Source organism: Anarhichas minor, unplaced genomic scaffold, assembly GCF_050575085.1.
Source record: "Anarhichas minor isolate MPS153535 unplaced genomic scaffold, ASM5057508v1 ptg000007l, whole genome shotgun sequence".
In the NCBI taxonomy this organism is placed as follows: Eukaryota; Metazoa; Chordata; class Actinopteri; order Perciformes; family Anarhichadidae; genus Anarhichas; species Anarhichas minor.
The window spans coordinates 6,789,829-6,805,247 of record NW_027466453.1 but is presented as its reverse complement, the minus strand read 5'-3'; the positions used below and the strand labels follow the sequence as shown (position 1 = coordinate 6,805,247).

Sequence of the window (15,419 nt, the reverse complement as noted above, 5' to 3'; positions counted from 1 at the left end):
CAATGTTGAGTATTGCATAAGACGAGTAAAATGCTTCTCATTTGAATTACCGTGCCTCCAGTATTTATTTAATGTTGTCTATTGATTGATGTGTTTATTTTCATTACTTCCGAGGTGCTTTATTTGTCTAATGAGCTCAGGGCTCGTCATGAAGACAGGGGGCGCGGTTTATTCAAATGACACAGAAGCTTCTGATGGTTGACGTACTATCAGACCACGGCAAACGCGGCCTTGTCATTGGACGATGATGACTGGTCTCATGACAACAACAGCTCGGCGTCGACCAATCAGAGCCCGCTTTGAGCCACAGAGTCTGTTTGTGAATGACGTAACGAGCGTAAAGCAAGATGGCGACGACTTAACCGTGTATCGGGGTGAACTAGTTTATCGACGTCGTTGTCTGCCTCTGCTGAGGCTTTAGCGTTGTCTCACGGCTGTTCCGGACAACAACAATCCTCTCGGTTAGATAAAGGTGTCCACAGAATAGCCTGCGGGCCTTGTCTTCTTTTTCCCCCCCTCGCGACCCTCCGGTGACAGCCGGGGAGGCGAGGTGCGAACGGACGGGATGGACAGCGGAGAGTACATCTCCACCATGGAGAACATGGACCCGACGCTAGCGGAATTAGGGGACGAATTCACATTGGGAGACATCGACGGTGAGTAGTTATGTCACCGCGAACACTGTCAAAGTGTTGTTTGCTAAGTTAGTGTCGGCCTGTTTCCGCTGTGAGCTCTGCGAGATGCTCATCCATGCTGAGAGAGCTGAGGAGGTCTGTTTATGGTTTATGTATGAAGGCTGCACAAGACACGGTAGTCAAAGTACTCAGGAGGTGAAGGATTATCAGCCTTACAGTTCCTATAAGTTAGTCAAATGTAGAGTGATGCATGTGTCTGTTGCTTGGGGCAGTACGATTTATATATATAGACGTACAAGCATCATCTTTTGCCAATCAATGGAACAGTAAATGACGTAAGTCGCAGGCAGAGTGTTATTTTCCACTGGAGGCTGAGGTGGGTGTCAGTGAGAGGTTGCATTCATTGGAGACACAAGAATGCAACCTGCTGATCAAGCTTGAGGGGGTTTTCACCCTGAGCCCAGGAGTCATAAGATGAGCCATTTACATTTTTAACTATTTAGACTTCATGACTTCCCTACTAAATTAAGTGAAGAAGACCTCTCTTCAGCATCTTTTTTCCAAGCTCATTCTGCAGAATCATGGAGCTGAGTTTGTGGGACAACATGTCTATAGAGATCCAGTCTGCACTCTCAGTAAACAGCATCCCTGATCCAAGCTCTCTCTGTTATCAAAACAAGTTTCGCCCTTTGGCACCCGCTGAAAGGACTGGGCTTTTGGTGAAACGCTGGTCCAGTGCAGAGTCACCAGATTTCCATTTGGGTGGAATTTCACTGAATGCCAAATCACCAGACTTGTGTGTGTGTGTGTGTGTGCGTGTGCGTGCGTGTCTTTTTGCCTACTAGTGGGCACAGCAGTGTGTGTAAACAACTACTTAACAAGATGATGTAACAAACAGTAATGATACTTCCTGCACGCAGGCTTATGAACCATTTCAGAACCTCTTCCTGCTTTTGGTTTGGGGTGTTAATTGTCTTTTCAAAGGGGGCCCTTGGACAGAGTTGGCAGAGAACTCCCCCCCTCAACCACAATTATGTAATCCCACATAATCATTGTGTGATTACGTGTACAGATTGTGACTGAGAGAGAGAGAGAGAGAGGGAGAGAGAGAGAGGGAAATGACACTTGAGGGTGGACTGATGGATTCACAGGCGCGCTGCAACAAAGACGGCCCTCACTTGAGTTTTTCTTCTTTCACTCTGTCGCTGTTTGGCCCGCTGCTAAGCGATAAGTTCACTTTTCCCGTCAGGCAGAACTGCAGAAAACCATTGACCCTAGTTCCTGAAATCGTCGGCGCCATCTTCCTAATGATATGCGGGAGAATTGTTTAGCTTTTATCATCCCGGCCTCGTTGAGATCTTCAGTGGTGGGTCCGATTGCTCTCTCTGTGCGGTTACTTCAGATGTTCATTGAGTGTGAGGTCTTAGAGGCCCCTGTGAGGGCTCATGCAGTTGACCCTATATTCATCTACAACATTCTTCCCCTCCCAATTATTCTCTTGGCAGCTGCAACTCTGATTATATAACCTATTTTCTCTGCATTCCCCCCCCCCCCCCCCCCCCCCCGATGGATCTACCCTTTGTGTAAGCTTGTCTGAAGCCCTCGGGGGGCTCAGAGCTGCTTTGTCCTGTCTGTCATTGGCAGTCTGCCCCCCCCCCCCCCCCCCCCCCCCCCATGGAGGTGCACAAGTGCATGCACTAGTGTGTCTGCCTAGCTGATGTGTGTGTGCATGTCCATGTGACTGGCTGGTAAAAGCTCCTACACTCAATCAGGGCTGTTAGGAAGATGATTCTGCATATTTTCAACCTGGACCGTTATTGTTGTAGTTTTGCCGTTATGAATATCTGTGATGTACTCTCACTGTTTACGACCCTCTCGGTGTCAACAGAACGTCCTCTCACAGCCATTAGTGCCGTCAGAGGAACTGCCGGCCTCTTCCGGTTGGTATTTTGTGACCATCGAATCGTATTTTTATAGTCATGAAATTGTACAACAGCTGAGAAAGAGTGCTATGTAAGCAGACAAAAACACCTTTATTGTTTTATACGCTGTATCGAAATGCAGCAAGTGATGACAGACGGTCAGAGGTGACAGGAAGTCGGCCTCTGTTGCTGAGAGAGATGAGTATCCTGGTTCTTTAGGTCAAATCTATCACAGTGACATCAGAGATGACAGAATTACCTTTTTTTTTTTTCATTCTCAGCTCGTTGGAAAGCATGCGTCACCGCGCCATGAATGATTTTGTGTCGACACGTTCTTAAGGACTGGCACTCCTTGCCTCTAATTAATGATGTCATTATAATGTCACAACGTGCAGCAGTGACTGGAAGTATCTTCTACATGTTAAATAAGGCAAACTCATAATTAATGTGAACTGTAACGTCAAACAGCTGTTCAGAGCTCTTGGCTCTATGATATCATGTCTCTCTATTGTCCATGTGTCATACATCTTCCCCATTCAGAATATTAGGAAAGGTCCCCGTCAGTGATTTCATGTCTCCTCTGAAACGGTCCATAAAACGTGTCCTGTTGGGTTTGTCTGTAAGACTGAGTTCAGGGCTGCAGACTCTGTTTATTGACCCCCTCATTGACCCTGATGGCTGAGCCCATGTGCGCTATCAGTGATGTGGATCAGTCGTGGCAGCCTCCACCATATGGACCCTGTGCATTTATCAAACGTGTTGGAAGTACCAAAGTCCTGAGGGACTGCGAGCAGCATGGTGTCTCCCACAGTAATGTCTTCTTCGGCCATCTGCTTTTCTCTCAGAGCGGACATTAAAGTTAACACCCAATAAAATGAAACCAATGATCATGGTATACATAGCTTTGTACTGTGATAGTGATACATTTCATTATTTGTTGTTTTATTTTTGGGGGGGAATTCCATTTAAAAGCGATATACATGCATGTTATTATTCAAATAAACAGATGAAAATCCTTAGTTTTTCATCATAATTGGTGTTTGCTTGAGGCCAGTTTCTTTCGGGGCCATCAGTGAGATTGCTGCACGCCTTTTCAAGGCTATCCGTGTGAAGGCCTTTCAGCTTTCAGGGCAACCTTTTCTCTGGTTTTATGGACAGAAGAACAGTAGCTTCTTTCTGTGTGTGTTCATGTGCCAACTCAAGGCCAGTCCACGCAGTTCTATGGCCTTTACTGGTCTTATCTGTTAGCAATAAACCGCATTCACACATGTGGGCCAGGTCGACGGTGGGGCAACCTCACCACCTTATGATCAAATCAAAGAGATCTTTTCAAGGACACTTGTGAAGACACTTGAAGCGATATAAAGATTATTATCTTCTTGGTACTGTAGTATTGTGTGTGGCTGTGACCTGAGCTTAAAGGTCTATTATTATTATTGTGTTGTATTTAAACATTTAAAATGACAGAATTGTTAAGATGTTGACATTTTCCTCGTGCGCTGTATCATGTTTTATATCACTGAATGAAAGTCCGAGCTGTTCCCACGAGCTTTATGTTTCATTTCTAAACTAGGCGCGTTGTAAAGTCCCTTCTGTCTCTCCGTCTCCTCAGAGATGCTGCAGTTTGTCAGCAACCAGGTGGGGGACTTCCCGGACCTGTTTGAGGATCAGATGACCCCAGCGGGCCCCGTGCAGAGCGCCGGCACCGCTCCGCGCCCCGCCATCCAGACCCCTCCGACCCCTCCGACCCCCAAGACGCCAGCCCCCGCCGTCTACCAGGGCTCTGTCGTCGGCCTCCAGACACTGTCTCCCGTGTCCATGCCGCTCACCCCTCCCCTCACCCCCGCACAGACTCCCTCCCCCGTGAGCGTCACCACGGTGCAGCAACTGGTGACCCGCAACCCTCCGCTCCTCCAGCCGCGGCCTCAGGTGGTCCAACACACGGCCCAGCCCACCATCCAGGTATCAGCTGTCACCACTTTCACGCTCAGATCTTGTGTTTGACATGAGTAATAACTCCCTTATTACTAGTGGTAATACTGCTGTGAATTATACAAGGGGTGAGTTCAATTAATGCAAAGTTCTGTAGCGTGTTGAGAGTATTCCAGGTGAAGTTTTGGATCTCTGCCTGGGTCTGAATTATAAGTGCTGCAGTGATGGACGAGTGCTGTAGTTGTGAATCAGGCTTCCAAGGTGCCTGCCTCTCCTGCTGTGATTTCATTGTCTGCTATTGTGCCATCCATACTAAAAACAAAAGCTTCTACTGACAGGAGAAGAAATTCACAGTACTGACAGACTGTAAAATATGATATCCAGCTCAGCATCCCCACAAATAGCAAAGCGCGTCTCAGCAAAACTGTAGTCGGCCTGACAGATAAAGTTTATTGTCTTGAGTGAAATAACTTTTTGCTAGCACATCAAAAAAAGAGAAGCGAAACTGTCTCACGTTGCATCAAAACTTCAGCGATCTTCAGCACGTTGAGATGAAACTGGATGCGGTTTGTTTTTTGCTTAAATGCAGATGCACACCCAGGGGATCGCCATGCAGACCCAAAGCTTCCCGGTGCACACCCTGGTTCAGACCCACAGCCAGACGGGCCTGCCCATCCAGACCCAAGCCCAAACGGTGATGATCGCCTCCAACGGCGGACAGTCCCGTTTCATCCAGAGCCCCGTCATCTGCCACCAGAGCCCCGGTTCTAGCTTCCAAGGTGACTAAAGAGAGGAACGGGAGGCCGATCTGTCGAACGTTTGAGATAGTTTTCAGGACATTAAGACTGATTCAATTCATCGTTCTCTTAAAGGTTGCATGTTGTTGCCCTAATGTGGTTTATTCTCAGGGGTCCGCAGTGTGTTTTTTTGAATGTGACGGTCAAATCAACACATCCTCTTGTGTCCCATTCCCAGTCCTCCAACCACACATGCAGAGCATTATGACGTCACCGCAGCTGCAGCCAATGACCATTCAACACCAGCGTGTTCTGACCCCAACCTGTCAGACCATCCAGACCCTCTCTGCAGCGCCCAACACGGTCCACACCATGCAGCAGCAGATGCAGCAGATGCAGCAAGTTCCTGTGAGTAAGACGGCAGTGTAATGACGATCAGCTGATAATAACGGGCAGATAACAAAACCCGGATAGCTCGTACACTAATTCCTTTGTTTGTGGTGTAAATGCAAAGATGAGTCGATGCTCTGCAGATTTGTTTTGATCTTTTAAACAAACATAAACACTTCGCATTGACCTTTAGGGGGCATCTTTCCATCAGGTTCTTGTCCAGCAGCCTCAGATTCTGAAGACCGATTCGCTGGTTCTCGCGACACTGAAACCAGACGGCACGCAGGTTCTGTCCACCATGCAGAGCCCCACAGGGATCACCCACCTGACTACGCCCATGCAGAACACAGCTCTGCAAGTCCCGGTATTTAGCCGTCCTGAAAAGATCACTATTTGGTTGCTAATAATGGTCGTGTTTCGGGTTCCCACACTGACAACGACCGCACTTCCGTCCCCAGACGCTGATGAGCGGCAACATCCTGACCACCGTCCCCATGATGATGGGAGGAGGAGACAAACTGCCCATCAAGCAGCTGCAGCCGGGCTCCTCTCACTGCACTAACATGGTCAGATCAAGCATGGATCAGGGCCAGATGATGGGAGGAGTAATGGGCCCGGGAGGAGTGGTGAAGGAGGGCGAGAGGAGGACGACGCACAACATCATCGAGAAGAGGTATCGCTCCTCCATCAACGACAAGATCGTGGAGCTCAGGGACCTGGTCATGGGCAATGATGCGAAGGTTAGCCCACCGGTACAGCCCTTTTTTGAATTAATAAATACAACCCCAGATTTGTCATGCACTTGATAGTAGTTGGATCCTCAAATTCCCTCCCTCATGTCTTCACAGATGCACAAGTCGGGAGTGCTGAAGAAGGCCATCGACTACATCAAATACCTGCAGCAAGTCAACCACAAGCTACGGCAGGAGAACTTGGCCCTTAAGATGGGCAACCAGAAGAACAGTGAGTGTTTACGTTTAGCAATGACGACCTGTAGCAACTTGAGATTTCATTTAATCCCCCGCTCTATCCATTTCAGAGACAGTGATTCTGTCTGAAGAGGTGGACATGAAAGAGGAAGTAGTGATGATGTCTCCTCCGGCCTCGGACTCTGGTTCTGGTTCCCCTCAACAGTTCTCTCCCTACTGTGTGGACTCAGAGCCAGGCAGCCCCTTGCTGGATCACGAGCAGGTAGCACACCGTAGTCTGTAGGATGGTAGTATAGTTAAAGCTTTCCACCAGCGCACAGCGAGAAGGACTTTATTGGATGCGTAGTTATTGATGATTGTAAACCTGTTCTCTCTCTTAACGTCTCTCAGATGAAGATTGAGCCAGACTCTCCCTCCTCGGTCGGAGTGATGGATCGCTCTCGACTGCTTCTCTGCGCCCTGACCTTCTTCTGCCTGTCCCTGAACCCGCTGCCATCTTTGTTGGGCTCCGAGGCCTCGGGGAGCCCCAGCCTAGCCGCGGGCCACGGGCCGTCTAGAACGCTCGTCTGGTTCCCGACTCACACGCAGGACTTCGGTGAGCAGGGCGGAGTCGTGATGGATTTAAAAAGACGCGGCAGGATACGTGGTTGTGAAGTATTCTAAAATGTCCCACGTGTCTCGTCTCCTCTGGCCCTCCAGCTTCCTGGCTGCGGTGCCTGCTGCCGTGGGTGATGGTGTGGGTGCTGAGTGGGGTGGGGGCGGTGTGGGGTTGTGTCAGGGTGCTCTACCTGTGGGAGCCCGTCACGCCCCTTCACTCGCCGAAATCTGTGTCCTTCTGGAGGCATCGCAAACAAGCCGACCTGCACCTCAACAGGGTGAGTACAGCTGAGCCCTGGGGTCAGAAGTCTTAAACAAACCCATTTGGAATGCTATTAATATTTTCTTCCCAAGCATGATATGTTTCTTCTCAAGAGAGACTGTGGTCGCATTTCCAAATATAGGAAAACACGACCAACCTACTTACATTTCATGTGACGGTGTGAATATATTGGATCCAGTTTTGGATGTGCTTTGAGAATTAAATGTGATGATTCATCACTAACTGAAGATCGCTTCACCCAGTCTGATTGGCTTTGATTCTCTTGTCTCAGTTTAGCCTGCCCCCCCCCCCCTCCCCCTCCTATCACTCTTCACTGAATACTGATGAGCTCACCATTTTCCCTGCCTTCCTCTCTCCTGCAGGGCGATTACACGGCGGCAATGGCCAGTTTAGAGACCTGCCTGTCCGTCTTGACCCGATTGCTTCCCTCAACCACTCTGGACCTGGTCTGCTCGCTGTCCTGGAATCTCATTCGCTACATCTTGCATCGTCCCACTCCTCTGGGTTGGCTGGTTCATCAGGTTAGGGGGAAGCACAAGGGGGAGGAGGCTCGGACTAGCGCCAAGGACGCGGCGCTGGTTTACCACCGGCTGAGCCAGCTGCAGCTCACAGGTGAGCGGTGTACGCTGTGCACAGGCAGGACGGCACACGCGGGTTAGATTAAAGACTGATATGAATATGAAGAGTCAAACACGATGACATGGTTTCTGTTCTCTCTGTAGGGAAGCTGCCTCAGCGTAGCAGCCTGTGGGCTTTATCCGTGTCTCTGAGCGCTGTCAACCTCAGCCAGAGCGCCCAAGGCAAGATGGCCCCCGCCCAGCTCACCCAGATCTACGTCACTGCAGCAACAGCCCTGCGCACCGTGCTGGGCCACCACCTCTCCTGTCTGCCTGTGAGTCTTCTTTACGTGGTCCATCTCCTTGTCTTGTTACCGTTTCAACTGGTGTTTACTTTGTTTTGAGTTTTCTCTCCATCATCAGCATCTTTTTCTTCCGTGTTCGTCTCCCAGGGTTACCTGTTGAGTTGCGCAGAGAGCGTGGCCAACCAGTCGGAGACCAAGCCGATCCCCGACTGCCTGCGCTGGCTCTTCACCCCATTGGGCAGGCAGTTCTTCCTGAGTTGTGATTGGTCGGTGAAGTCGGAGAGCAGCGACGGGGTGTACACTTCTCAGAGAGACCCGAGTATGACATAAACACAGGCCTCCTCATACTTATGTGTTTCTGCCATTCTTTTGTTCTTTCACTTCATCTTTCTGGCTGTTTTTATTTTTTATTTTTTTTAAATTTTAAATCCAAAACAAACAGTCCAAAAAGATTTTGGACAATTTCTTTTATAACACAAGATAAACTCAAGTCGTCATGCTTTTTAGGGGACATCTAGCTCCTTTAGAGAAGTCTCAATGCTATCGCTAGAGGAAGGAAATATAATATTTTTAAATGAAACTATTTAATTGCATCTTTAATTGCGAGTATTACTCCAGCTATTTATTTCCAGCGATGATACTAAAATCTGAGACGGGCCCTGGTAGTCATTTGAAAATAGATGGATGGATCTCACACCGAATCATGTCGGCTAAATTAGCTGTGTTGGCTCACAGATCGTTGTTGCATTGTCTTGAGCTTCATGCACCTTGAGTGAATATTGTGTTTCTTTGTTTATCTATTGTTAAAGAAATGCTGAATGCTATGATTTCTCTGTTTCCCTCTTGATCTTCCCCCAGCTGACCCCATCGCCCAGCTGCACCGCTGCTTCTGCAGGAAGCTTTTGGAGAGAGCCGTTCACACTCTCATCCAGCCGCAGAGCGACTCTGAAGCGGGCAAACGCAACAGCGACTCCGGGTAAGGCCCGGCTGCACCAGCGACGTTTCCACCGGTTTGATCCGAATTCATGACTCAACCCCCCGGATCTGTTCTTTTTCTCTGATCTGCGTCCCTTTCAGGGAGTTCTCCAGCGCCCTGGAGTTCCTCCAGCTGTTAAACAGCTGTACGGAGGACTCTCCGTCCCCTCCTCCTCCCTTCTCGACTCCTCCCAATCACACCACCACTCCAGGTATGAATAGCATGAGGAGAACAGGCCTGTCCAATCACGATAAAGCATGAATCACATCAGATGTTGTTTGCCTAGGGGGGGAAGCGATTTCTGTTTTTCATTACTGCGTATTAACCAGATAGCCATCAGAGTTATTACTGTCAGCATGAAGTGATTTTCTGTACCATACACTGACGACCACTTTGGCTTTGGGGATTAACTTTTTATCGGATTATCACAGATAACACTTGCAGTCATTGATTTGTGGTAATAAATGATTTGCAATGGATATGAACACATCGACGATCTGTTGAGAGGACGTTAATTAGCAACAATGTTCATTGATTTCTTTTCACACTGAGACATTTTATATCATCACACGCATACAGCTTTCGATCCCGCTGGAGACTCAGAGACTTAACCATCACATCATCTCTCATTTGACAAAAGCTTGAAAAGAAAAAATCCATTCAGGCTCTTAGACTCGAGCTAGTTTGTCCGTGTTGTTTTTTATTTCTACATAATCTCCCTCTCTTCTTCCTGCCAGTGAAAGACCCAGTGAGTCGTTGGTGGGCTTTGGTCCTGAAGGCCACCGTGCATTGGCTGCAGGGTGATGATGTCGCCGTGAGGTCACTGTTGGCAGAAGCGGAGCGGATGCCGAGGGCTCTGCACACTCTTGAGTAAGTGAAGTAAAAAAAACTTTAAGCTCCGACAAGATAATCCAGATAACATGGATTCATAGACATGGAAGTCATAACTACATCATCTTTAAACCTTCTCTAACTTGTGTAGATTACAAACATCTAAGATAGACTGAACTGAAGGATGATGATGATGATAAAGACAGTTAAACATTCATCTCTGTTGTAAAGGAACCACGCTCACTGTCCTCTCGCTTCTCTTGTTTCAGCCACCCTCTGCCCAAGGCTGTGCTACTGCTTTGCAAGGCGGTCCAGATGAGCCTGCCTCCTCTGAAGGGAGAGGGCACGATAGCCTACCTGTCCCACTGCGACAGAGCCAGCGGCTACCTGCGCTCCAGCATCTCGGTGCCCGTCGCCCAGACCGGGAACTGGCTGAACAAGGTATTGCACAAAGCATCCCTCGCAGCGCCCTTCATTTCCTTCAGACCTGCTCTGGGTTTGTGGTTAAGAGCGCTTGTTACGTGATCTTGTCTGCTGTCTTGCACGCACACATGTCACAGACACCAGTCTTCACTCTGATGCAGACACGCACACTGCATGCTCAGTTGGGGATAGGCTGACGTGGGGCTGTGTGTGTGTGAGTGTGTGTGTGTGTGTGTGTGTGAGTGTGTGGGTGGCTGGAGGTGGCTGTGGTGCATTGTAGTTGCATTGCATGATCCTTAAAGCCGAGTGCAATGTGTCTGCAGTGCAGTACAGAGGCCTCCCCAATCTGCACGCACCCGCTACACACCCCACCACTCAACATGAGACGGCACTGAATGTCACGGTGTTACCTTTTCGTTTTAAGCGTGCACGTTGGGTTGAGAAGAGCTGGTGATGATGGGGGTCGGTTGTAGTTGTATAAACAGCACTTTGACCCTTTCGTCTTCCTTCCCTTCCACAAAGGGGGTGGAGCTGCTGATCTGTGACCTGCTGCTTACCTTGAGGACCAGTTTGTGGCAGCGGGGAGGCAGCAGTAATAATGGGGAACCTGGCCCGGCCCCTGGATCCCAGTTGGCTGGTTTCCAGAGGGACCTCAGCGCGCTCCGAAAGCTCACGCAGTGCTACAGACAGGCGCAACACAAGGTACGTCCCTCAATAGACCAGAAATGTTCAGCAATCGGCAAGAGATTACAAGTCAGTAGAGTTCATAACTGTGTACGTTATATATTTATACATCATATAAAGTGTCGTAATCTGCAAGAAACAAGTGCAGGATGAGATGAGAAACAACATTGAAGCCTAAATTGTTACAAACCGACAGCGCAACCAATGACCGCCAGGGATTCATCATTACTGTATCATTACAAACTGTATTTCCTGCGACACCGTGGCAAGATTAAGCAGTATATTCATGTTATTGGTTCATTTACTGCTCGCGTATTTATTGTCATGGAAAAATATGGACAAATGCCCAAACCAAGATATCAGATTAGTTGTTAAATTAGCTTTCACAGAGGATAATAAAACAATGTATGATGATATAACATTGATAAGCAGGCAACTCTCCAAAGCAATAATACCCACAATGTGTTGCCGGCATGTCAAGTTAACACAAGCTCTGCGCCGCACTGATCGTAACTCCCACAAATCAGCTGGGACCTGCTTATCGTGTTCGGGATAATATTGCATTTACTGTATCAGTCCTGGAAATCAAGTTCTCTCCGGCTTCTTGCCAGCTGCAGAAATCTCCCAGTAGTTTAATATATCATCAATCATACTTGTAAGATTTACTGGAGCAGCCATCACTGGAGCCAGAGGGTCTTCAACAGCTCCTGCTCTCGCAGCGGCTGCTGCTCATTTGTTCTGTCTCGACTCGTGCGAGACTCTTAAGGACCACATGAGCTGCATCGTTTCATGAGGTTCTGGTGTGAGACCACTCGATGTGTGAGGCGCTTTACGTCAACGGCAGAAGGTTTCTTGTAGGTATCACTGGGTAGTTTGCTGTGTTGAGTTTCTGCTCTGATGTTTGTGTGTTTTTTTATTTATTTTTATTCTGCAGGTGTTTCTCCATGAGACCACAGTGAGGCTGATGGCTGGAGCCAGCCCCACAAGGACACACCAGCTGTTGGAGCACAACCTCCGACGCAGAACACACAACTCCTACACAGCCGGTAAGAGAGGCTCATTTGTTTAAGTACAGACATCATCGTCGTGGTTACAGAATCGTAGTCACACTCGAACTCCGAGTGGAAGTTCACCTTGACCACCGGCTCAGGATGAGTTCCCCTGTGGTCGTTCTTAATGTTAACCATTAATGCTGAAATGACTCGAAACAGTCCTAGAGGGCAACACGACTCATTATTCTCTCACACACACACACACACACACACACACACTCACGCCAGAAGGCAATGGACCCTAACCTCCACTTTTCTTCTTCACCCCTCCCCCCCCCCCCCCTCCCCCTCCCTGCTGCCGTCCGAAGGTGACTGCGTCCTGGGTGAGAGGGAGCGGGCTCATGCCATCCTGCTGGCCTGCCGCCACCTGCCCATGCCCCTGCTAACCCCGCCCGGGCATCGCGCCCGCCTGCTGGCCGAGGCCAAGCGCACCCTGGAGCGGGTGGGAGACCGTCGCTCCCTGCAGGACTGCCAGCAGATCCTGCTGCGTCTCAGCGGGGGCACAACCATCGCTGCCTCCTGAACACACACACACACTCACACGCATTAGGGCTACTCACAATACAACAAACTCCGTAATTTACCATCATACATACAAAGATATAAACCAGGCTGCTCATCCACCAACAACATGTAAGACTTTTCTGTCCCGCTTTTGTCACACACAGACAGCTGATTTTGAGCTGTCTCTGTATCCACACTGCAGGCTCAACATTAGCTCCTCTCTGATGCTTCGTTTCACTGTTGCAGCACAATCATGCCACCTTCTGGCCGTTAAGGGTACCATGCTGGCTTACTGCCTCACTTGTAACAAAACGCTAGACAACAAGGAAAATCAGGTTAAATAGGGCCCAAAGGGAAAAGGGACCATTATCTAATAGCTGTTTTAAATTAACGCAATGCAGCAGCGCATCGTTTGGCTGTAGGATACCGAGCTGTACGATCATTATTGGCAACACGGCGATGTGCGTGCTGCAACGACTGTAATGACTTGGGCGCTTCGGTTAAGGGGCGACGGGAGTGTTTGAGAGTAGACGGCCGAGAGTCTGTTGAGCACGGCTGTGCTGTGGGATGCAGACGGGTAGATGTAGCTCGCTTTCAAACACGCAGCGCTGAGTAGTGTCTCTTTCTTATCTACCTCATACACTGTACATTCTACTGTGGAGCAAAATAGGACGCTGAAGCACCGCGTCGGTTATCCTGAATATGAAACAAGTGACCGCTTTGAAGTGACGCTTCAATCCAGTGCAGCGGCTTTCTAATAACAACCTCACTGAGCGGCTTTCTTTAGACTTTAGGATGCAGCAGTACGGTTGCTTTAGGAATTTGATTTGCAGCTACAGAAACCCGCCAGAGCTCGACAGTCACATAAGAACCAGGGAAAAAAAGATTGGTTTCACGGACACACACTCACACGGATGCTTCTACATATTCCATATTAAATTAATTGCATTCAAACTCACAATGTGATTGTATATAGGTTGTACATATGCAGACAAACAGGAGTAGATTAAACGGGAAGTCCGTACTTCTGCTTGAGAGGACACACATGGTCAAGAAAGAGCTGTAATCATGTCAAAGTCGTAACGGTTTCCTGTCAGAAGCTCTGACCGGGAGAGCGAGGTCAGCTGCCTCACAGTGATACTCCAACCGAACATCTTTTTACTATCGAACTCTCACGTGCTGTGGCCTTGCAAGGTGGCCTCAAAGCAGGGGGGGGGGGAAAGCATCCAAACATCCTTAAAAGTGCCTGCAGACCATCCTTGTACGCCACCTTTCGAGTCCACAGGCGGCGAGCGTCAGAAGCTCTAGATGCTGGCTGGCGTATCACTTGAGGATATATATCTGAGTGAAAAAGAGGCCGAACGCAGCGATAAAAGTGGAGGTATTTTTTTGGAAGTGATGTCCACCTTTTGATGTAAAGCTCTCAAGCAAAATGGCCTTGACGTGATGTAAAGAATTATTTTATTATGTTTCATCACATGTGAAATGATGGAGGAGTTGTGTCTTTGAGAGATCTTTGTCCAATTTGCTTTTTCTTTTGTAATTGTTGACTTACACACGAGAAGGCACTTCTGTCATTCCTGTTTCTGTGCTCTGGGTTTCTTATTTAAAGGTAATGTAATATTACTATAAATGCTTTTATCGGCAGTTATGTCGTTGTTGTTTTGTATCGATAACAGCATCCTAGGATCAGACACAGAATCTTTAATAGGAAGATTTTTAACGAAACCCACATTTAAACAATTAGCCTGATGTTTTAGACTCACTCTTTTTTTTTTTTTTTTTTGCTATTTTTAAAATACAGGCAAACACACATGAATGCTATTAGAGCTCTGTCTTCCAGGTCAACCCGAGGTGTAAGTTAGCAACCTAAAGAGTCCTGAATATATTTTTATCGGTGTAGATTATCTTTCCTGACTGGTAAAAGTGTGCAAAGAGTAAAGCAGTGCTCACACAGCCATCAGCGGGCTGGAGTTTTTTTGCTATCGTTATAATTATGTTACAATAGTTTTTTTTTTTTTTTTGTTGTCTTTCCCCTTGATGTGTTTTATTGTCTGACTTTCTGTATTTCATTTCGATGTTTGTTTTGTAATAAAACAACACATGACTGTGTTTGGTGTGTATGTGATCTTTCAGTGTTAGAGGTACCATGCTGGACGTGGATGCAGTGAAACAGAAGAAAATGAGAGAGCATGTTTCATTTAAACATGGGTGTTGGCTGGGTGTGAACGCCAGTGTAGATCTGATAACTCTGTGAAGTGTATTGGTGTCTTCTTTCACACCCTCTCTTTGTGTGATGAGCACTGGACACCTCGGTGTAAATGAAACACTCCAGCTGGTGGTGGCATGGTTTGGATACATAACGAGTCCCTGCCACTTGGAGGGATTGCTTTAAAGTTGACAGTGGACAAGTAGCTAATTATAAAATGTATGGGCGAAGGAATGAAGACTAAAGGCAGTCATCATATCATGATTAACAGAAATACAGACCGTGTTACCTAATTTGAAGTAGCGTCAAATTCATTTTTATTCACATCTCAATAAGATAAGTTGACCTGATATCAAATACATCATTCTATCAATAGTTTAAATTTAAACAGCAGCATAAACTCTATGAACCAGGGTATTTATTTTAGGTGACATGTGATTACACCAACTGTAC

The 15,419-nt window shown here is 47.8% G+C and overlaps 1 protein-coding gene across 4 annotated transcripts; it reads left to right on the top strand.

The window, feature by feature from the left end:
• Positions 1 to 330: 330 nt before the first annotated feature.
• srebf2 (sterol regulatory element binding transcription factor 2) lies at positions 331 to 14,869 on the top strand. Of its 4 annotated transcripts, none has more exons than XM_076084148.1 (20): positions 331 to 656; positions 4,170 to 4,519; positions 5,079 to 5,268; positions 5,465 to 5,634; positions 5,828 to 5,980; positions 6,075 to 6,356; positions 6,465 to 6,579; positions 6,656 to 6,807; positions 6,936 to 7,140; positions 7,245 to 7,420; positions 7,788 to 8,037; positions 8,148 to 8,317; positions 8,435 to 8,606; positions 9,146 to 9,263; positions 9,365 to 9,474; positions 10,001 to 10,133; positions 10,364 to 10,535; positions 11,040 to 11,219; positions 12,136 to 12,247; positions 12,562 to 14,869. In XM_076084148.1, exons 1-20 carry the CDS (start codon positions 566 to 568, stop codon positions 12,774 to 12,776), a joined length of 3,516 nt encoding a protein of 1,171 aa, XP_075940263.1. In that variant the 5' UTR covers positions 331 to 565; the 3' UTR covers positions 12,777 to 14,869. The 4 variants fall into 4 exon arrangements, with proteins under 4 accessions (XP_075940263.1, XP_075940261.1, XP_075940253.1 ...); XM_076084146.1 differs by having other exon boundaries at positions 6,075 to 6,368; XM_076084138.1 differs by having other exon boundaries at positions 5,810 to 5,980.
• The last annotated feature ends 550 nt before the right edge of the window (positions 14,870 to 15,419 follow it).